Source organism: Polypterus senegalus, chromosome 14 (assembly GCF_016835505.1).
Source record: "Polypterus senegalus isolate Bchr_013 chromosome 14, ASM1683550v1, whole genome shotgun sequence".
Taxonomy (NCBI): Eukaryota; Metazoa; Chordata; class Cladistia; order Polypteriformes; family Polypteridae; genus Polypterus; species Polypterus senegalus.
The window spans coordinates 88,077,959-88,102,899 of NC_053167.1; the positions used below are offsets into that span (position 1 = coordinate 88,077,959).

The window sequence follows — 24,941 nt, forward strand, 5'->3', positions numbered from 1 at the left end:
ATGCAGGATACAAATTCATGCCTTACCAAGATTTACTGATGTTCATCGTTGTGTTATAGGTTAGGTATATTATTGGACAAAGTGAAGATACTCAGATTTAGCACAGCATAAAAAATAAAGTTAGCAAATGTGGCATTCTCATCAAGGAAACTAGTTCAGAAAAATAGAAGCATGTAAGTAAGTGGTGAACACAGAATCATTCAATGACATAATAGCAGATGACACATTTTAATTACACAAACCTGTTTCACAAGATGATATGATCAGTGTTTTCCATTACTGTCATTAGTTAAAGACTATGGGTTTGTTAAGTTCATCTTAATATTTAAATTATGTTACAGTAGTTGAAGTCCACATTGTAATTCTGAAATGACCTGTTGATCTTTATGACTTGACCTTTTCACTGTCTTTATGAAGCAACACCCCTCACTTCTTTCCCCAGACTTGGAACCTGGAGTGTGATTGATGGAAGAAAATACAGCATGTAATATAGGAAAGGATAATGAGAGGGAGGTATGAAGGTGGGCCTTTGTAGTTATTTTTAAAGTATATCTATTGAAAGTTACCAGTTTGTTTATAATGAAAGAGAGGTGGTCACATCTGGGTTAAATTTAAGTGGATATCCTAATTTCCTACTCTTTTCAGTTATTCTACATAGGGATCATTTTTTAAAGAAAATTCCTCAAACTTTCTTAGAACTGACTTCTGTGTTTTGACTTTATGTTAGGGTTCAGGTATTTTTTTGTATTTGTTAGTTCAGATTTATAAACATAGTTGTTCCATCTTACACATTTTCTTGGGCAATCTTTATACCATATGTTATCGTAGTATATAATTATTTTGTATTTATTGGTCCTATTCACATTTTGTTTTGTTGAGTTATTTGAAATTTGCTTTGAATTCTAATGGTATGCTCTGAATATGAAGCAGGGGTTAGTAATTGCTTCAACAGAAAACATGCCCCTTACCACCCCTTTCCCTCCCCCACACCCTCTCCATCCTTTTGTTCTTGTTAAACTCACGTTGTGGGAAATCCCAAACAGCCTCTTTAAGTGGCGTTAAAAATAAGCGCAGGTGGCATTAACTTGGGACCGTATTAGCTCTATTCAATCCCTTTTTTCCTCTTTCTCTTCCCTTCCAAGCAGGAATTTTTGCTTGGTGTACATAAATACTCGTTGAAACCATTTGTTCCCTGTACTGCCCAGTGCTTTGACATTTTAATTCAGGGACCTACTGATATAAATATCATTTTCCTTAATCCGCTTCCCAGACGTGGGGTCTAAAGCACTGTTATTTTTTTTTTCCTTCAAAGTGGGTTGACTTTTTTATTCAAGTTTTTTTTTCTTCTATTTTTTTTTTCTTCTTCTTCCTGCCTCGAAGCTGCTCTGCTGTGGACCATTTAGGGAGAAAAATGGACAGAGTAACTGTTGTTTCTTTCTTGGTATTCACATGGAAATTCTAATCTCCCTGAAAAGAAACTAAGAAGAAGAGAGAGTTGGGAGAGAAAATAAAATCTGCAGAGCTTTAACAAGACACTGCAGGCTTACATGGAATTTTAAAAACATTATTTGCCCTGATCCTTTTTCGCATGATAGGCTACCATGAACTTCTAAATACAGTGGATCAAAATTAACTTTTTTTAATCCCTAACTTTTATTAAAATTGTTGTACATGCTACTAAATTCTACATGGGTATTATCTGTTTGAGGAAGAAATAATTGTCGTTCATACACTTCCCCTTGCCATTTCTAACTGCAGCATTGGAATAAGCTGAAAGAAGTGATATAATATTTTTTAGGGCATTGTTGCTAATTTACTATAGGTCATTTTTAAATGATTTGGTTAACACGTGTTTTGATTTTAAAATATTAAAATATACAAACAATAGTAGAAAGCATTTTACTTTCTCAGTAAATTAGCACTGTCAAACTCTTTTAAAAATAAACAGAAATAGACACTCATTACAGAAAATTAATAATTGTAGTAAACAGAAGAAACTAAAAAGATATGTAAATGTAAAAATATACATTTATTTATTGGAAGTAGCAAGAAAGTGTGAAGTCTTCCATATCCATAGTCTATTATCAAATCCCAAAAAGTAAACTGAACTGTGGAGTTTTTTTTCTCTCTTGAAGTTTTATTCTGCATTGTATGACTCCAATTCCAGGTTGCTTCTTGCCTTGTATCCAATGTTGCAAACATAGGTTTTGATTTTAACTTTTATGCATTTATGAAATATAGCAGGAATACCTTTAGGGTCAGAGTGGCTGCAGGTTTTCACTTTAACCAGTTTCTTAATTTTATCCTATTTGTTTGCTGTGGAGGTAATATACCTTTTTGGGGCTTAATTTTAGTTAGCTTACTTTTTTACAAATCAGAATCCTTAATTGCTTATTTTAGTTTTAACGAGCTCCTAACCAGATACCAGTTAATAATATGCAAATGACAGAAGAACCACCAGCTCTCCAGCTAATGTGGTCCTATTTAAGCCTGTCTATATGTATCATGAAGTATCTGTGTTAATAAATGAGAGAGAAAAGGCAAGGTGTGAGAAGTACAAATTTGTTCCAGTCCACAAAACATATAAATATGTTTTTAGACTAGGAAAACCTATCATGTGATAAAGTGCGATTTGACAGGGCAGAATGAAAACACCAATAAACCATATCAATAAATAACAGCTTTTTTATCAGAAAGGCCTGGCTCTGAATTAGGAAACCTGGTTGAAACAAAAACCTTCAGCCACTGAAGGTGGCTCCCCTCCAGGGAGTTCCACTGGGGCCATTATCTGCAAGTGGAAGGAACATCACTCCACCACCCACCAGCCACAAGCAGGAGCTCTCTGCAAGATTTCTGATAAGGGAGTCAGAATGATAGTCAGAAGAGTAGTCCAGGGGCCAAGGGTTCACTCAGAAAGAGCTCAAGAAGGACTTGGAGGCAGCAGGTACAATTGTTACAGAGACAACAATAGGCAGTACACTCCACTGACATGGCCTATATGCATGCTCACTCTGCAAGATGCCATTACTGAAGAAAATCATATTGAAGCTTGTTTAAAGTTTGCTGCACAACATTTGGACAAGCCTATGAAATACTGAGAGAATGCAGTCTGAAAAAAGTTGAAGTTTTTGTCTGTAATGCAACACATTATGTTTGGAGGAGTAATGGCACTGCACATCACCCAAAAAACACTGTGCCAACAATGAAGTTTGGAGGTGGAAGCATCATAATGTGGGGCTATAACTCATTTCATGGTACTGGCAGACTTCATGTAACTGAAGGAACAATGAGTGGGGCCATGAACCGAGAGATTCTTGAAATGAATCTGCTGCCATCCACCAAGATGATGAGGATGAGACATGGGAAAATCTAAATTGGTTTCAGAGAAAGAAAATCAAGTTGTTAGAATGGCCCAGTCAATATCCTAACTTAGATCTAATTGAACATTTCTGGATGGAACTAAAGATCGGGGTTCACAAAAGGGCCTCCCCCAGAATTTTAAGATATAAATTTAGTCACACTAGAAAAATAGGTCAAAATCACACCTTAGTACTGAAGGCAATTAGTTTCTTGAAGCTGCCATTACAAACAAAGGCTTTTCCATTAAGTATTAAATTAGACTGTTCAATACTTTTTCCCTGTGTCATTCCACTTTATTACACATATCTTTATTTATAGCTGTTAATGCAAATTCTTTATACTTGTGGATTTCTTGAGTTAATACCAATGTTTGGTGAGAAATTCATGTGAATACCCTCATTGGAAAAATATTTACTGAAATAAATGTTGTTGCATTCAATAATTATTTCCCCCACTGTATTTATGTATTGGTTACATTTTTTATGTATATATATATATATTGCCCTTTAGTGTCATTAATGGCGCTTATAAATAAAATGTGTAATAATGATGATGACTTTTATTATCATCATCGATGTTGTTATTAAATATGAATGTCATAAGTTGCATAACTTTATTGAAATATTTTAAAGTAACATCAGTTAGTTTTGACTTGCAAATTTATGCTGTTGCCTTTTCTGAAGGATAAACAAATACCACATGTACTAAGCTCTGCAGCTACATCTTCCATCTTTAAAACCTCAACATCAATGTTAGAAACTGTCCAAAAATGTATTTCTTGTTCAGTTTACGGCAGGTAAATTACTACATTTACATGTTTGATTGAAGTTTCTGCCTAAACAAAATCAATATGTGAAAACCTTTTTTTTTTATGTTGAAAATGCAGCTGATTTTTAGATTGAAGCTAAAACTATTATTTCAAGGCCAAGTTATTTAACCCTAATTTGCGTTCTCCACTACTGTACTGATAAACTTAACAGAATATTTTTACTTAGCAAATATTCAAGGCTTCAGTTACACATGCTGTTACTGCATGCATCTGTGCTACAGTAGCTACTTTAGCATCAGGTATGTATATAGTATGCCTACCTGTAAGTTTACTGTTTTATTTTCAGAAATAACTGATGTGATGCAAAAATTGTGTCTGGCCTGACTCTGAAGCATAATGTTATATAAAGGAGGAATCGATGCATAAGCTGTAAAAATTACCTTAATTTATTCAAAATTTACAATCACAGTAACATACAGATTAGTGCAGGGTATTCTAGTGTCAGCAGACTCATAGATTACAAGTTTATCCACAGATGGTATGAATGAGTCCTTGGCTGATATGCTTCATGCATTCCTTTTTGTATTAACTTGTCAAATTTTAATGCAATTTTAAAAGTTACATTCACATTAGGCAATCCTGAAGGGTTGACAGCATTCATTCTGACACTGATTTAAGTGTTAAGTTTCCTTCAGGCTTTCATATAATAGTTAAAAGTTATTTTTCTCTACAGGATCAAGCTATGTTTTATTAATAAAAGACTGCAGCAATTGACAGTGATATGATATAAGCATATCATAAAGGCAATGTGTTTCACTGACACAAAAGAATTATGTTGCACTTGAACAATGAATGCAGTTCCTCCTTCATCATCTCATTTGTCCGGGATGTCCGCCCATCCCCGTGGGGAGTCTTGTTCAGGTACGACACCTTTCTGTCTTGATCAAAACGCCTGCCTGTCCACTTGGGGCCTCTCGTCTGGGTAAGGAACCTTCCCATCTTCTGTTCAGGATGCCTGTCCATCCTTTATGGAACTTACACTGTTCATTTAGTAGTGCCACAGTTTATCATGGATGTCTTTCAAGTTTACAGAAAATGTCTTAATAAATTTGTAACAACAGCACTTTCTGTATGCAAGATATATTTTTGGTAAAATAGAACATTCTTTATATAAGTATGGCAATCATAATTTAATACCACTATGTCAGGTACCAGCAACCTTCTGATCACAACTCTTTGGAAATATCTTCATTACTGAGGTGTTGATCACAATCATTATTTAATATTGTAAATTCCAGAGGATCGCTCTGAAGGGATCACACTCAGGAACTCCTAAATCTTCTGAATATGCCCATCTCGGTGGAGACTGTGCTAGATGCAGTGGTGAAGTTTGGGTTCATCTTTGTGACTTTGTGACTGACAAACTGAAGATTAAAAAATGCCTATATGTTTGAATGAGATCTGAGCAGAATACTGAAACTATTGAAATTGTTTGTGTGTTGACAAACATGTTTTCTTCAAACTTGTATGCAAATTGGGGATGTTGCATTGGAAGTGTCAGATTGGGATGGTGACCACATTTTGGGGGATAAGAAGTGATCTAGTTACTAAAGAAGCTCCTCAGTCTCTCTGGGAAGCCTAGTTCAGAGCACTGGAATGGAGACTACATCTGAAAGCTAAACCTCAGGTCTAGGCTGGAATAATGTGGAGATCATCCTGACCATTGTTCTGTGGACCAGCTGATTATGTTAATGATGATGATGTTTTAGTGGTCATGGTAGTTTTACAATCCTGTCCACATGTTATTTGTGATTATGGAAAAAGCTTTTGAATGTTTACTCCATAGTATCTTGAGGGAGATGCTAGTATTTGCTAATTGGAAGTTGTGCTTCCATGCTTATCAAATCTGTTCATATCACCATTGGACCCTGCCAAAGATGTATCTAGCCTTCTGTTTCTGTTCATGATTTTTGTAGACTGGATATCAAGGTGTGGCAAAACATTGCAGAGTGGCCAGTTTGGAAACCATATGATTACATCTATGCTTTTTTGCAGTTAATTTTGTTTTTTTGGCTTTACCAGACTGTTGTCTCCAGCACGCTAAATTTGATGCTGTTGAGATGCGAATCAGCATATCCAAATCTGAGGTTATTGTGAAAGAGTGGCTTGCTTACCTTGCTTCAGGTAAGGTGCAGACGGATAATCCAGGTGAAAGAGTTCATGAGTGAGGGAAGAGTCGATTGTGAGATTGGTCTATTTTGTGCTGCAGCATATATTGAAAAATCAAATATGGAAAGTATTTCAAAAAATATAATGCAAAGTTGATAAAGCTGCTTCTGCTCCATTACTGATGAATTATTAAAGGTTTCTCCTTATTACAAGCAATATTTTTCTTCATACGTTTCTCCAGTAGTCTGTGAATGATTAGATTACTAGTGAGCATTTTAAAATTTGAATTGTTAAAATTAATCATACTGTACAATAATTTTCTCTGAGCAACACATTTTGACATTTTACCAGTGTTTAGTTTTTCAGTCTTAGTATCTGCACTATCTTCCTACCTGCACACTATTTTTTCTTGTAGATCTATCACATCTATACGTGGAGAACTTATTCCATTTTTGGTTAGAAAACAGTTTACTGTATTCTCCACACCTCAGAAGGCTAAAGAAGAATCAGACCAAGACAAGAAGAAGATACTACAAAAAACACCAGGTTTGATTTACTTTATAAAACTAAAATTCTCAGTTTTCCTAAACAAGTTTCCCTCCTCCGCTACACAGTATACAATTTTTTGCTTGAATATCTCAAACCATGTTTTCTCCCTGTGGTTACAGAAGTAGTTTTCTTTCAGTAATCAGGATCACTCTGAAGTTACACTGTAATCAAAGGCTAGAAGAAAAAAAATATTGTATAAAAGAAGAAAAAAAAGTAAAAATTGATAATCTTTTGTGAATTGTTTTAATATTCTGGTATAATAGTCATGTTCACACTATAAAATCAAATCGAGTTTAACTGCTTCTAGTCTATTTGAAAAGGAATTACAGTGTTAACATACACAATCTAGATCAAAGTGTTCCTAAGAGATAGTACAGATATGGAATAGATGGTGGTTTAATGATGTTTTAGCCAGCCCTGGAAAACCATACAGCGTCCAGGAAATGTATATCATTTCAACATGAGGTAATTGTTTTGAAAACAGCTGGAACATTGAGAATCAACTTATACACCCTTTTTAACGTAAATGGACATTCAATTCATTGTTGCCTATGCCTATCATTAATTCATGTGTTTAGTATTTTGGATATCATTTTTCTCAATTTTGTAAAATAATGAAGAGTACATGGTATTAATCTCTGAGGGGAAATTGTCTTTTTGCATGACCATAAACATATTAGTTGATTAATTTTTGTATTTTTACACATTTACAGTTTTACTTTTTTCATTAAAATTTAATATATTCCTTAGTTGAGCTCTGCATTTCTTCTAAAGACGAGGAACTGATAGAACTAGCACGTGAGAAATCCTGCTGGAATGACCATCGAGGAGACATGAGTGATGCATATCATAGTGGTAAATTACGGTGCTTTGTTCATGTAATGGAAGATGGCATGTGTTATCGAGTGAATACACTTCCTGCTTACATTGAAGCCAATCGTCAGGTTAGTACGTACAGTTCTGATGCTTTTTTGAATCTTGGAAGTCTTAAAAGGTTTGAAGCTTTATTTCCAAGTTATTAAGGTCATTAAGTCAGAATATCTAGCATGAAATGTACTTTTTATTTAGAATAGTGGTCTTAATATTGTAGGAGCCCTGTTAAGAATTCTGCTGATAACTTGAAATAATACTCAAAAGAATGCCAGTACTATATTTTGTACAATATTTTATTTATTTATTTTTAAAGATTCCACTGATAGTACCTCAAATTCAATTAGTATGAAATGGTTGTTTATTCACTAAACTTAATTGAAAGGATCATATATGAGTATTAGAGTAAATAGCAGCATTCTCATAAATATACTATATAATATATCTGTTCCATTCCAGCTTATTTATTTGTTTCATAATTATATTTATGTAATGATTCCTCTTTTTCTTTGCTTGCTTTACCTTTCCTGACAGGCCCCAAAACTCTATTCTGAGGAACCTTGTATCCATCCTTCAGCAATAATTTCAGAAAGGAGCACGGTAAGAAACTTAATTTATTTGTATTGATGTGAAAATTAGAATCTACCTTTTCAGGAAATTGACATACTACAAGGCACTACATTTTTTATTTGCTTTCATGTTTGATTTGCATTATGATGTTAAATGTAATATTTCCAATGATGCAGATTATACTTTTTTATTCAAAATTGTTCTTTCTTTTTTGTGTTCTTGTCTTTTTTTCTGGGTCTGGCGATATTTTGGCTCATTGAGGAAGTTCAGTATATAACTGTTAAGTATTAGTCATGTATGCAATGGAATCACTGACAGGCACATTTAGAGAATGCCTGTAGGTAATTCATTAGCTATACAAAGCAATACCTTCTTTTACTTAATACAAAACAGAATGTATACTGTTTGTGTTTAAAATATACATTAGTTCAATTTACTCCTATTAAGCATACTTCCGGCAATGAGCCAGTGTGATATCTAATTACAAATATATTATGAAGAAGAAAAGTAGCAATAAACACAAAACATGTTTTCAAACATATGGAAAATGTCATATGATATTTTCAATATATGCCAGCTATGTTCTGAAAGGAATCATTTCATAGATAAACAACAACAATGTCATTTGAATTGATATCTAAAACCAGGGCCATCATCTGTAACAACACATTCATTATAAGGGAGACTTTAGAAATGCTTTAAACATGCTTCTGTACCGGTACTGAGGTGCAAAAGGTGATATTGATGCTGAGCTCAAAATTTTATTACCATTCCAGCACTACACTGAATAAAAATAATATAATATAAACTGGTGATCTGGCTCTTACATACAAAGGACGGTGCATGTGTTCAAAACATTAACATGTATATGTTACTTACATAAAAGCCAGATTGAATGTTATTTACCTGTTTACTTACTTCCTACAGTGTAAAGTCACAAGTAGAGTGCTGAGCTTCCCATGTACATATACAAATTACAACGATGGCAAAAGTGCGACATGCATTCTTGCTCCGATGTAGAACCATTGTCGTGATCTGAGTTGATCTCTGTTATAGCGTGTCTATGTGAAAACAGCAGTGTCAAATGCGGGGGGTTTGGTTGGGATCATGAACGCGGCTGAGAGAATAAAACTGAATAAAAAAAGAAAAACCAAAGTTAACTTTTACAAGTATCATAAATTACACCGGCTGTTACAGACTGGAATCAAATGTATGTTTTCAATCTAAAATAGTAAGAATACAAGCATCTCACTTCTTAAAACGGACTCGTCCATGATCGAACCATGAAGTTTTGATTACAAGTCAGCAGTTGATAACGTTGTACCACCGAAGCAGTCGTAGTAAATGCGTGTCGATGTCGCATCCTAACGTGGGTTCTTTTTCTGCAGTTATATTTTTGAATAAATACTCACTTGTTCTGTTATATTTGTACCTTTTGTGAAAGTGTTTCTTTGATATTTGGACTTCAGGCTTCACACATTACACATTATACACTTCATGTCTACATTTTGTCAATTATTAAAAAAACGTTTCTGTTTTAACAATGTGTTTACATAGATCTTTGTAGACACGAACACACATGAAATGCAAGTGTTCCAAATAACGATATAGAATTTATAAAAGGTGTAATTTTGCTTGACTTCATGCTCTATACAACTCTAAGCACCTGACACACAGGTAAACAGACTTGAGCTGAGAAAATTGTATGGTGGTGGGGGGGGATGTGATAGCAGGCTGCTTGCTGTTTGCTGCTTATCCACACATTTACAGAAAAAAGACACTGACGGAGAAGTGCGAAGCGATTTAATGTGGGAAGGATCTACAAGTTTCTTCGTAGGCTCTGGTAATTCTAGTGTTAAAAGCAAGTAAAATTTCATACAATCAAGTCAAACTTAACAATAATACATTCCATTCAACCCCTACCCAAGAGATAGCGAGGAAGACCAGCAGTCATTGTAAAACTTTTAAGGGTGATTGTTACCTTCAGCTCTGTTTCAGTGTTCTCTGCACTACCAGGCGAAGTAGCAAGCCCAGTTGGAGTCGTTGCCACTGACTTGTGAGGAGTTGTTGACAGCGTGAATAGAAAGGCCATGCTCAGTTCCAGTGAACCTTCTGGAATCGATGAGTTCTCAAGGCTTAACTCACTTGCGGTTTTGTTCCAACTTTCGCTCTCGAATGGAGCTGATCTGTTCTTTTGCTTATCTATTCCAGGTCAGTCTGTGACAGGCTGTACCGTGAACTTCAACTTCAAGCCTGTTTAGGCTTAGGTGAAGCATTAGCTGTCTTTTCCATTTCCTTCTGAACCTTTTTTCTGCTGCTCATGCTTGTATATACATGCATATACTGTAATTAAAGGCCTTTGGGTTGAGTAAATACAGGATACCTTGGGATGACAGTATAAAAAAAGGTAAAATAACACCACTGCTAACACAGTTCTGTCTCAGACTTCATCTCCCAAAATGGACAAGACAAACTGAAAATTTTTGCCCACTACAAAAAAAAATTTTGCACATACAAACTTGGTCTTTAGAAGAAACATTGATATTGTGAATTATCACTTGCCATTTTGTTGCCATCTTTTTTGGATAAAATGAAAGTTTACTTCCATATAATTCACATATGGTATGGTTTTAGCAGTGCAGGTCTGTAATAAGTGGTGGAGTAATGGCATTTTACTATAATGTATTTTAACTTTATATAGTTTTAAGAGAATAGACACAATTAAATTCCAACCTTTTCTTTTAAGTAGTGTGTCATTTTTTTTTTTCCTTTACTGATTTTTGTACAATTATAAAGAAAGAAAGCAACACCAGGTGAAGCTGTGATCTTGGAAAGTAGTCCATTTTACAAGTAGTCATGTGTAAGTAAAGCACACAACACAATTTAAACAAGAACAAAGGTGGTTGTGGTCTTGGAATAAGAAAGTTTTAGTTGCTTCTGAGGAACATGTTGTCACTGTCAATTGCTTGTTCGTAAGTGAACACCAGTGTCCATGAATTTGCATCTGATTCAGGCATCTTAACAGAATTTTCATGGGCATACAATGCAGCACCATAGCTAAGTAATATTTGCACTTTGTTTCATTGGTATGCATATGTATTCTAAAGCAAAGTGATTTTTTCTTTTAACTATATAGTCCAACACTTGATGCAGAAACACCTTTCACTGTATGAAAGACTTTTTAATGTGTGGCTTAACTGTAAACAGTTTCCTTGAGAGAGAGTGGACCTACTGCTTTAATGAGAATCATTGTAAATACAATATATGTATTTGTGTTGTCTGTGATATCAGCATTGTGTTTTTTCATTTTATAGCTTTTGTAACATATTGTGATTGTATTTTGGTGCTTTAGGAATAAAAGAATACTGCAAACATATCTATTTTGGTCAGCTCAAATTAGAATGCAAAGAAATTGCAATTTTAACTGATTTCTGTTTGTTATTTCGTTTATTATTCATCTTTTGTCACCACCATGTGCTGTTTAAAATGAAAATCAACTGAGATAAAGTTTCTAAAATTAGAAATTATACATATTGTTATAGGTTGGATCTGATAGCATTATTGCTGCTAACTGTCAAATATCAGAAAAATCTTCTATCAAGCGATCGACAATAGGATATTCAACGTCAGTTAAGGAGAAGGTTAAAATTTCAAGCTCCATCATAATGAACAATGTTGTTATAGAAGAAGGGTAAGTTTGTACTGCTAGTGTTGCATTCCTTGCTGATTTATTTTTCTTTTTTTGAAATTTGCACATTTCTGTACAGGACTTAAAGTTTGCCAGAAATGCAGCATATTCCTGCAGTATGGCAAGTTTTAGATTCATAAAATGTTTATTGCCTTTTATGGACGCCACATCTGTGTAAAACACAAGAATGCAGGCTTTATATTTATACATCTTAACTAATCATATAATAATATTCTCGCCATCACCAATACTATGTGAGAGGGGTAGATTGTTGGCCATTCATTAGGAGGTTGCTTTCTGTGAGATGCTAGTTTTTTCATCACAGTTCCAAGTCTGAACTCAGTATAGAATCAAGGTTGATTAAGACTCGAGAGTCACACATGTAGTAGAATGAGATGTTCAAATTAAGTGACATTGGGCCTGGTTGGAGGAAAAAAGATGGTGAAAGACAACCCTTTGACACTTGCTCTTACAGGTTAAATACTTTTGCTCCGAAGTGTTTTATGGTTTTTGAATTCAAATGTTTGGCTTTCTTAAAAACTTATATCCAGTGATTTAACAATAAAGCACTAAAGGGGGTTATACATACATCTGAAAAAGTATAATTGTTTTAAAGCCCTTCAGCTTTATTCATAAAAATTATACTTTATTGTTTTTGTTATGAACTGTGATATACTGGAAAAAGTTATTTTTTTTCTTTTATTTATTGATGTATGACCATGGTAACAAAAGAAAAGTTTCATCAGTGAATTGCATTGGGATTAACACATTCTTGGCATGTTGGGGGCTGGGGGGCAAGTTACATTTTTTGTCTCTTTGTTTGCAGTTTGGAGTACTTGTTTACTAAGTGGAGTTTGGGGGGGTGAACTTAGACAGAGAACACTGTCAGTAATTAATAGTGTTTCATTGAAACTTCTTAGGTGGTCTTTCTCTTTAATTCCTCAAACCTTGTAATCTCCTTTCCACCTCCCCCACTCCTGCCCCCCTGTAGGGTACCTGAATAGATTGTTCCTGTTTTTGCCAACTAAGCAAGTACAAATACTAGTAGAATGCTTCTGCTGTTGTTTGTGCTGTCACTTATGACACAACACTGATTACATCAATGAATATCATACATTATGCACTTATTCATTTTTACTATCCATTATTATAATTCTTATTTCATGTAGGAATTAGTACACTTTTGATGTTGAATTTTTGTTTAAATCTTTCCCATTGCCTTTGGGAAAAAATTACTTTATTATTTTTAAATGAACGTTGTGTTATATTTATGTTAGTCATGTTAGATCATAATGCAGCCACTTAATAATTCTTTTATGTAGGTTCACCGTAAGATGTTTAAAATTACATTTAATGTTCAGGTAAATACATTGTTATTTCTTTCATTCATTCATCTTTTTGTATGTTACAGATTTATCAGAAATGCAAAAAGTGCCTTTTTCCATATGTAATTTTTATGCTTAATTCTGTACTTAGCAAGGTATGGCTTTGCACAGTTTATTTCACATTAGTCATTTTTAATGTTAGTACAAACATTAGTACATTATTATTTCAGTTCATTCTTTCATCTGTTTGTTTGTTACAAATATGTCCAAATGTAAAAGTGCTAATTTGTATTTGATTTTTTTAATTTAATTCTGTAGTTAAGAAGGGTTGCTCTTTAATGGCATTAGTTCTTTCAATATTGACTTGATTGTAATTAAATTTAAATATATTAAATTTTTCAGTTAAGGTCCTTTCTCACCATTTAGCAAGATGATTGAATTGGTACACTCTCATTCATAACACTCTATTTGTTTATTGTTAACCAATTAAATGTTAAAGTTTGTGCCATACCCACAGATGGAACTTAAATATTATTATCTTACTAAGTGGAAAATAAACTAAAAAGAATGTCAGTTGTCTAGCAGAATTGTGATGACTAGTAATTTGCAGTAGTTTAAATTGGATGGTTTGGGAGATGCTTTTTCTCTTTGTCTTTGTCGCTTTTGCACTTAATCTGGCTCTGTACCATTTATATACTGTACTTCCAAACCACCATGCCACAAGCAAATGTTTTACAAGTTGCAGGATTTTACTTAGATAAATAAGAGATGCTCCCTAGTACCAGATCTTAGTATGTTATTCACATCACATTTCAGTGCTAAATATGCATGAAAAAGGTAGGTTAACTTTGCAAAGCTGTCTTATCCCTGGAAATTGTTCATAAACAAAAATTAATTAAATCATTACATTTTGGGACAACAGGCAAAACTCAGTAGAAAGAGGTAATTTTGTAAGACTAACACAAAAGAAAAAAATACAATGCCAGGCAATCAGTGGCCATAGAAATGTTTAGGAATTAGGAATTATGGGAAATGGGTTTGGACATGAACCAGCTTAGCTATATTAAAAAAAAATTCAGACCCAATTAACCATTAAGCATTATATATGAACTGTTTTTCAACACAGTGTTGTTTGCCAATTTCTAAGCAGCAAGTGCTATCAGAACTATAATTATGTTACAGACTTACACATCTTCTTCAAATGTTGTGCTTTCTCTCTCCAGATCTCGCAGTTTCATAATATTTTTACTTTTTATTATTTAACAGTTAAGATTTTAGATATTTGCCTAAGTTCACATTTAGCCATTATGTAGCCCTAGATTATTTGAAAATCCACCAAAAATACGCCCGTCAGTTTGCAGAGCTCAGACCCAGATTCATGAACATACCCAGCCATGAGGTCATGCATTCTGGTGTAGGCATCAGTGTTGGAATGAAGAGAGCCACCAAGGTGAATCCCTGGCCCAGGAACGTAGTACCTTAACTGTATGATTTCCCAATTGATTACCAGGGTCTCCTTTACCACTGTTGTGTATCATCTGTCCTGATCTAACAGTTTCTAGCCCAGTTACATAATGGGATGTGTGGCATAGTTCACGACTTGGTTCAAAATTTCTCCCAGGATGAAATACGAATAGTCGTTCTGGAGGGTGAAAGGGATAGAGAAATTTTTGGAGATAAGTACTGGTGCCAAACTAAGAGCCTCTTTCAAGTCGTAAAGTGTATCCTCAGCTAAAGTCCCCACCACTACACAAAGGGCATTTTTTCGAGTTAGTTATGTCAAAGGTATGGCCCTATCAGAGAAACAAGGAAAAAATCCTTAGTAATACCCCATCACTCTGAGGATGGCCAGTTTTATATAGCTGCAGCTTTTATATGCTACATTCTCACAGTGACCTGTCCCACCAGAAACCTCAAATATTTGTCTTCATGAGATCCAAGTAACATTTGTTAGAGTTAATAATCAAGTGGCTGGCTTTGTGAAGACTGCAGAGTGCAGCAAGAACATGATGTATGTGTTCCTCTCAGGTTACGGAAAAGACTTATCACTTCATCTAAGTAAGTGGAACTATAGGCAGTGTAGAGCTGTAGCAGTCTATCCACCTAACGTTGGAAGGCTGTAGGGGTTACGTGTTGCCCAGAGGGAATAACACAATACTGCCAGTGTCCAAAAGGGGTCCTAAATGCTGTTTTCTGTTAATTAGTAGATTACATCAGGGTAATGTGATAAAATCCCTGGTTGTGTCCAGAGTGGTTAGGGAAGCTGCCCTACCCTGCCCTGCTTTTTGAGCAGATTTTCAACTTTAAGCGTAATTGTAGGTATTACAACAAGAAACTCCGTTTGTTCAGAAAAAGTCATTGCAGGAACTCCAGCTTCTCTCCATCTTAGGAACTAACATTATTAGGCCTGACTGCAAGCTTGTACTTTCTTCAGTAATGTCCATTTTGAGTATATGTTTTACTTTTAGCTCCACCTACCCCCTTGTCACCCCTGTGTGGTTGTATTGCTGTTCCCTGAAGAAAACCCTGGGTTAATTACTATATCATAGGCTAATAGGGAAGTCCACCTGGGATTGGTGTCGGCTACCACTCTTATGGAGCCTATGGCATGGGTCAAGGCCTATTTTTTGAATCAAGGTTGAGCTCAGGCTGATATTAAATTCAGGTTTCTCACCATAGAGGACGCTGGGGTGTCCGAGTAGGAGGTTGGAACGTTTACTTTCCCCTCGTCATTTCAGCAGTTTGCAAAGTAGACCTTTCTGCGAGTCTCTGGTTAGGTTGTTTGTTTTTGTGGTATACCAAACCTAGTCTTTCTTTGATCTCCTAGTGTCCCTTGCCATTGGATGAGGAATTTAGAGTATGAGATGGGGATGAGGACCATGACAGAATTACTTGGGCGGAATTCCATAAATGTTACGTTCCGAGTATGGTTTTGGAAAGTGATGTAGCATAGTTCAATTTTGCACCTACAAGCCTATATAAATTGATGAAAAAATAAGAAAGTTTCTTAGTGCAGATAGGCAGGATTGGCAGTCTTAAAAGTGAGCTAAAATAGAGTATATACATCATATTTATAACTTTGAGTTTTAATGTTTGTCATATCAGTGCACCTTATAATAACGGCTTTGTGATATGATTGATTAAATGTGTGAGTCATCATTTTCTCATTTTGGCGGAGTTTACCTTCTGTATCAAGGGTTGCATAATTTCCCACTTTCTCCAAAATGTTGTGTGCAAGATGAGTTAGAGTTGCTGTAAATATATGCAAGTTTGCCCTTCATTTCTCTTTTATAAATCCTGACTTTTACTTGGAAAGTTTCGTATGCACATTTCAAGTCTCTTTTTGTGCATATAAAGTTTTATAAGTCAAACCCCTGAACTTCAACTCTGCTAGTTTTTTGTGTTTCTGCAGAAGAGCTTGAACACCACATCTGGAAATGCTGCGTCAAAGTTTTTGCTTGGGCGAGACATTGAGGATGCAGGATGACCCCCTTGTGTCCTATTGCTATGCTCACATTTACCATTATGTAAGATTTGCAGGTTAAACTGACACTTCTACAGCTGCCTCACCTATTTAGTATGATTGCCCCATGTCGAGTGTTATGCCCAATACTCTGTTGCTTCCGTTTCAGTTAATAACTCTGTTTCAGGCTACATATTATGTCACTGTTGATTAGAACCAATTTATTACATTTGATTAATCAGGCACCGGACTCTATGCCATTTTTTTAACTGGAAAGTGATTTATTACTCTATATGTTTCTGTAAGGCTTTCGGCAGAAAGTATGTTTGAAACTCTAGAATGCATTCTTTTCTATTGACACACAAATCCAGAGGGCATAAAATAACCATCTGTGACAAATATTTTTGTGAGCTATCTAAGGTGCCTAAAACTTTTGCACAGTATTATTATACACTCACCTAAAGGATTATTAGGAACACCATACTAATACGGTGTTTGACCCCCTTTCGCCTTCAGAACTGCCTTAATTCTACGTGGCATTGATTCAACAAGGTGCTGAAAGCATTCTTTAGAAATGTTGGCCCATATTGATAGGATAGCATCTTGCAGTTGATGGAGATTTGTGGGATGCACATCCAAGGCACGAAGCTCCCGTTCCACCACATCCCAAAGATGCTCTATTGGGTTGACATCTGGTGACTGTGGGGGCCATTTTAGTACAGTGAACTCATTGTCATGTTCAAGAAACCAATTTGAAATGATTCGAGCTTTGTGACATGGTGCATTATCCTGCTGGAAGTAGCCATCAGAGGATGGGTACATGGTGGTCATGAAGGGATGAACATGGTCAGAAACAATGCTCAGGTAGCCCGTGGCATTTAAACGATGCCCAATTGGCACTAAGGGGCCTAAAGTGTGCCAAGAAAACATCCCCCACACCTTTACACCACCACCACCAGCCTGCACAGTGGTAACAAGGCATAATGGATCCATGTTCTCATTCTGTTTACGCCACATTCTGACCATTTGAATGTCTCAACAGAAATCGAGACTCATCAGACCAGGCAACATTTTTCCAGTCTTCATCTGTCCAATTTTGGTGAGCTCGTGCAAATTGTAGCCTCTTTTTCCTATTTGTAGTGGAAATGAGTGGTACCCGGTGGGGTCTTCTGCTGTTGTAGCCCATCCGCCTCAAGGTTGTGCGTGTTGTGGGTTCACAAATGCTTTGCTGCATACCTCGGTTGTAACGAGTGGTTATTTCAGTCAAAGTTGCTCTTCTATCAGCTTGAATCAGTCGGCCCATTCTCCTCTGACCTCTAGCATCAACAAGGCATTTTCCCCCACAGGACTGCCGCATACTGGATGTTTTTCCCTTTTCACACCATTCTTTGTAAACCCTAGAAATGGTTGTGCGTGAAAATCCCAGTAACTGAGCAGATTGTGAAATACTCAGACCGGCCCGTCTGGCACCAACAACCATGCCACACTCAAAATTGCTTAAATCACCTTTCTTTCCTATTCTGACATTCAGTTTGGAGTTCAGGAGATTGTCTTGACCAGGACCACACCCCTAAATGCATTGAAGCAACTGCCATGTGATTGGTTGATTAGATAATTGCATTAATGAGAAATTGAACAGGTGTTCCTAATAATCCTTTAGGTGAGTGTATATAGGAAATATTAACTGTAGTACACATATAATTACCCATTTGATATTTATTTGTTTATTATGTACCCCAAGAAATTTTAATGGTGAAACTCCAAGAAAGAAAAATTACAGGCAAGTGTTGTAGATGGACACAGAATTGATTAATATGTAGAAAAAATATTGGATTATAGTTACAGTAATTTTTTTATAAATTAGATGGTGCCAAAATATTGTTCCCATAAAGCAAAGTACTTGTTACTGCTGCCGTTTTTTTATTTATGTAAATGATTTAGATAACAATGTCACCATTTAATTTCCTTCGAATTTGTAGATGGCACTAAATGTAGTAAATTTACATCTATCCTAAAACAAGCATAATAATTCCAAATGAATCTCGAAAAATTTTGTTTCTGGCAAATGATGTTTAATATAATAAAAGAGGTCTTGTCCGATGCGAGAGATGGATGTCTGAAGTGGAGCTCTGCTAGCAGCGGTATTCTTTTCATATTATTTGCTTATTATCCTGAGATATCCTGTATCTATTCAACCCAAGGAGACTGCTACAGTATATATGTAAGCATATATAAACATGGCCAGCAAGAAAGGGGGTTCGAAAGAATCGAAAACTAAAGCTGCACCCAAGCTAAGATCAGCAAGCCCTAGCTCAAGATACGGCCTTTCAGAGAGAGACCTGGATCAGCTTGGCGAAAGTACAGACTCTTCGGGACCAAGGTCCGCTACATCGTTGCCGGCTGAGAGTGAAAAGGGGATGTGCGATCGTGAGTGCAGATCTCGATAGCTCGCCGATCGGAGAAGAACACCTGAAACTGGAAAAGGCCTTACAGATCTCAATTACTCCACGCGAGCAGGGAATAGCGGGGACACTGGCTACAGTAGAGCTTGACGCTTCACCTACGGTACAAGAAAGCACAATTGAAATGTCTACACTGCAGGTGATGTTCACTGAGGTCATACAAGATATAAAGAAAACCGAGAAGGCAAATGAGAAAGCAAGGACAAAGGCACATGAGGGACTGAAACAGGAATTGAAACAGGAGATGCTGGTATTGAAACAGGAATGGCAACAAGCAAACGAAACGCAGCAGCAGGAGTTGCAAAGCAAGCAAAGCGCAGCGGCTGATGCTGCAACAGGCAAATGAAAGGCTGCGACAAGAAATGCAAGTGGAGATGCGACTGGTGCTGGGTAAAATTGAAACGCTTACTGATCAATTGGAGGATCTCAAGGAGACATTTACGACTAGGATTGAATTAGCCGAAAATTTAGCTACCAGTGCTGAAGAAAAAGCAGAAAATGTCAGCTCCGAATGCAAAACACTCGGAGACAGACTGGCTGCTTTGGAAGATGGTAGTAGAAGGTATAATGTCAGAATTGAAGGTCTGCCTGAGAATCGAGAAAGTTCAAACCCGGTGAAATTCGCAGCTGAACTTTTTTCTAAAATAATCGGGACGACTTTAAAGCAGAATCTGAGATAGCAGCGGCTTATCGTGTTCGCGGATCAAACACCGTTAGACCCAGACCAAGGTCTTTTATAGTTCGTTTTGAACGATTATCATTTAAGCTAGAGGTGATGGCACTCCTCAGAAACAAGGAAGATATTACATTTGAAAATAACCACATTCGTATCTTCCCTGACTTCTCTCCAGCAACAGCTACTAAACGCAGCCTTCTACAACATTAAACAGCGGTTATGGCAATCCAGCGTCAAATACAGCCTCTTGTATCCGTCAAAACCTGAATGTGGAATGGCAGGGTCAATTCTATGTCTTCGCTAGCAAGGAAGAAGCAGAAAAGGAATTAAGAAAGCTGATCCCGGGACTATTCTGATACATAATAGTGAGTCATGGCGGTTAATGATAAAGCAAGGATTAATAATCTACTGTCTGATCTATTCGTTTTAAAATACGGGTTTTTATCAGCATATATTCTCATATATTCTCATTATTACTTAGTATTACTAGGGCGCTATCTGTTTATGTTTTATTGTGCTTAATTACTTTTTCTTTCTTTTTTTTCTAATTATTTCATCTCTACCCTAAATGAGACTGTTCAATATCATACCCTTGGTTTATTGTTATTGCTATTACTGCATTAAGACTTGTTATGCTTATTCTGGACACATCTTTAACACCATCACCGGGTTTATTATCTGGGTGTATCATCTTAATGCACTAAAATTGCTGAAGACTATATATATATTTTAAGTGCAAAATTCTTTTTTTTTTTTTTTTAAAGACTATATTGGTAATAGATATCTCTATCTTTTAACCCTAAATGCCGCTGCATTGGGGCTTGTTTTGCTTTGGACGTGCTCTGTCTCTGGGTATGTCAGAGGACTGGGACTGTGTGAAGTGGGTTTTAGCCTCACTTGGGGAGGCAAAAGGGAGGGTGGGGGGTTAAGGGGGGAGAGAAAGAGAGCAGGCTTGATCTATACCTAATCTATCCTATTAATCTTTATAATTATAACTACCAACGTAATAATAAGCTGCATGGCAACAACTCTAGGGGAAATAGGAAATTAAGGCAAGCTGTCTCACTTCCAGTTAAGACTATAAAATGACATCAAAAACTCAGAATCAGTGTCTCCATGATGGGACAGTTAACTTCGTAAGCTGGAATGTTAAAGGCCTGAATCACGAATTAAAGAGAAAGAAAGTACTTCTCACCTAACAGGTCTAAATGCTAAAATAGTATTTTTACAGGAGACCCACTTACTAAGCAAGGATCAGTTCCGGCTGCAAAAAGACTGGACTGGCCAAATGTTCCATTCTAGTTTTACGAAGAAAACTAGAGGTGTGGGAATTCTCATACATAGAACAGTACCATTTGTAGCATCAGATGTAGTATTGGATCCTGAAGGGAGATATGTAATGGTCATGGGAGACTTATCTAACTGTAAAATGATTTTGATAAATGTTTATGCACCTAATGTTGATGATAAGGAATTTATACAAAATTTATTTGCATCCATTCCCAATCTGAACACTCATAAAGTTATAATGGCTGGGGACTTTAATTGTGTTCTAAATCCACTTTTAGATAGGACTTCCTCCACAGGGGGAACGGCATCTAACACCACAAAGATAATTACAAAGTTTATAACTGATCACAACTTATCAGACCCCTGGAGGTTTTTAAACCCAAATTCAAGAACATATTCTTTTTACTCACCAGTACATCATTGCTACTCAAGGATTGATTACTTCTTTATAGACAATAACTTCTTGCCTATGATTAAATCTTGCAAATACGATGCTATTGTTATTTCTGACCATGCACCTATGATCTTGGAAGTAAAATTACTAAGCCCCATACACTCACCCCAGATGGCGCCTCAGCCCGCTTCTATTAGCTGACGAGAATTGTACGGATTTTATATCCAAACAAATCAAATTCTTTCTAGAGACAAATACATCAACCGAGATCTCTGCAGGAATACTCTGGGAAACTCTTAAGGCCTTCTTAAGAGGACAGATTATCTCATATCTTTCCCACAGAAATAAATCCGAAGCCAAGAAAGCAGCAGAGATAAAAAGCGAAATTTCTAAAATAGACTACCAAGCGAGACTCCACATAGGAGGAGGCAGGCTACAACTAATCTACAAATCCAGAAATCATTATTATGAACATGGAAAGAAAGCTAATAAGTTTTTAGCTCAACAAATTCACAAGCAGGAAGTGCGCAACGCAATCTCGGTAATCACCAACACAAAAGGAGATAAAATCGTCAAACACAAAAATATAATGCACACTTTCAGAGACTATTATAAATCCCTATATACTACGGAGTTTAAAGAAGACAATACACAATCTAATGCATTTCTGGATACATTATAGATACCACAAATAGACGCTTTTAGTGCGAAGAAACTTGATAAACCACTGGCATTATCAGAATTACTAGATGCTATAAAGTCACTCCAAGGCGGGAAAGCAGCAGGCCCTGATGGCTACCCTGCAGAATTTTACAAGAAATTCTCCGCTCAGCTAGCTCCCCTCCTATTAGCAACATTTACAGAAGCCAGAGATAACCAATCTCTTCCTCAAACCTTTCGCCAAGCACTAATCACTGTTTTTCCAAAACAAAATAAGGACTTACTACAATGTGCATCATACAGACCAATTTCATTTCTGAATAACGACGGTAAAATACTCTCTAAAATCATAGCTAGAAAGATGGAGAAAGTGCTCCCCTCAGTAATATCACAAGACCAAACTGGATTTATTAGGGGCCGACACTTATTGTCAAATCTTCGACGCCTGTTTAATGTAATATACTCACCAACTAAATCAAACACCCCAGAAATATTATTATCATTGGATGCAGAAAAAGCATTTGACATGATTGAATGGAAATACCTTTTTACTACATTGGAGAAGTTTGGGTTTAGCCCGAACATTTGTGCATGGATTAAATTACTGTACACTAACCCAAAAGCTTCAGTTTGCATCAACAACATTTGCTCAGACTACTTTAAACTAGAACATGGCACTAGACAAGGCTGCCCCTTGTCACCGCTGCTGTTAGCGATTGCCATTGAACCACTGGCAATACATTGTCGAAATACTGATCAGATAAAGGGGATTAGCAGAGAAGGACTGGAACAGAAAATCTCATTATATGCAGATGATATGGTATTGTATATATCGGACCCAGAAAATTCTGTGCCTGCAGTCTTAAAAGCACTCACAGAATTTCAAAAGATCTCTGGTCTTAGCATTAATCTGAATAAAAGTGTACTCTTTCCAGTGAATTCTCAAGCATATAATATTAGATTAGATACCCTACCTTTTATCATTGCAGAACAATTTAAATACATTGGGGTAAACATCACAAGTAAACATAAAGCTCTTTATCAACAAAATTTCGCCGTCTGCATGGAAAAAATTAAACAAGACTTGCATAGATGGTCAACCCTTCATCTCACACTAGCTGGAAGAATTAACACTGTTAAGATGAATATTCTTCCTAAGCTCCTTTTTTTATTTCAAAACATTCCAATATACATTAATTACAAAAATTTTTAATTACCTCTCAAACAGCCTTGGACTCACAAGCCCTCCTAAGCCATTAACAGCTGTGTTTGGGGTTCTTCCAGAAGGGCTTAAAGTGGAGAAAGACAAACAAATTGTGATTGCATTCACTACACTTTTGGCACGCAGACTTATTCTGATAAACTGGAAGAACCCAAACTCTCCTGTTTTAAGTCAGTGGGAAACCGATGTGTTATATAATTTGAAATTGGAAACAATCAAATACTCAGTTAGAGGATCCGTACAGACTTTTTTCAAAACATGGCAGGATCTAATCAGTAATATCTTAAAATAAGTTCATGAAGCACAGAGAATTTATTAATTTAGGTATGTTTACAAGCCTTAAATTTTACGCCAATTGGCTTTTTCTCTCTCTCGGGGTGGGGATCGATCTGTTCTTAACTCAATTTTTCTTTTTGTAAAAACTTGATTGCTTTGTATGGATTCCAATAAAATTAATAAAATAAATATAAATAAAAAAATATATAATAAAATGTAATAAAATAGCTTAATGTCTTATTTGGGGTGTAAAAGACATGGTAGTCTTCTAAGCAAACTGAGTTCATGCTGTAAATGACAAAAATCTAAATAGAATGTGTGGCATTCGGCTGGGGCCCTTGCCTGGCTAGGATGCCTATATAGTGAAAGGACCCAGGGAGAGAGAGAGCATATTCAGGACATGACCTACCCTCAGAACACTAGAGAGCAGCCCCTCTGAGTTGAAGCAGTGCCTTGGACTCCCACAGGGTTCCTCAGGAGTTAGATTTTGGAGCAGCCCTGCTGGGTTCCTTGGGCAATGCCAGGGGTTGTTGCTGGAATGGCTGAGCCCTATGTGGCAGCACTTCTGCCATACTTGGAAGTGCTGCCAGAAGAAGGTCATCAAGCATCTGGAGCACTTCTGGGTGCTCTATAAAAGGAGCCAGCCGCCACTACTTCGGGAGCCAGAGTTGGGAGGAGGTGGACAAAGGTTGCTGGAGGAGGAGTGGAGGCAAAGAGGAAGAGAAAAGGGAGGAGAAGAGAAAGATAGAGGTATGTGCTGTAGACTGTGCTACTGGGTCCTTTTTACTGTGCTGTTGTGGGGAGTAAGGGAAAAGAGTTTCCCAATAGTAAATAAATGTATGTGTTGCCGAACCTGGGCTCTGTGTCTGTTGTGCACAGGGTTTGGGGAGCTGTACGCCCCCCAGTGGTCACAGGTGCTCTGTTGTAAAGGTCATTGTCTGGGGTCAAAATCATTTAAACTGTTTATTGTACTTGTGAGGCCATTTAGTGCTAAGTCATGAGAATATAATAGCACTAAATAAGATCTGGTGGATTTATTTAAGATCTTTGTAGTGTGAGCTACAAACAAATACAAACGTTGTTCAGTTTTTTTCAACCTTAAAATGAGGATTGAGTATTGACACTAAGAAAATATTTAAATTTATTATGAGAGTAAGTAAGGTTATTGCCAAATATTAGCTTCTCATATAGTAGTATC

The 24,941-nt window shown here is 36.3% G+C and overlaps 1 protein-coding gene across 1 annotated transcript in view; it reads left to right on the forward strand.

The window, feature by feature from the left end:
- eif2b3 (eukaryotic translation initiation factor 2B, subunit 3 gamma) overlaps window positions 1-24,941 on the forward strand; it is a 156,405-nt gene that overhangs the window by 111,532 nt on the left and 19,932 nt on the right. The window contains exons 7-10 of the mRNA XM_039734885.1: window positions 6,714-6,844; window positions 7,598-7,791; window positions 8,252-8,317; window positions 11,830-11,978. Of these exons, the coding sequence (XP_039590819.1) occupies window positions 6,714-6,844; window positions 7,598-7,791; window positions 8,252-8,317; window positions 11,830-11,978 (540 nt within the window). The remainder of the gene's footprint in view (window positions 1-6,713; window positions 6,845-7,597; window positions 7,792-8,251; window positions 8,318-11,829; window positions 11,979-24,941) is intronic.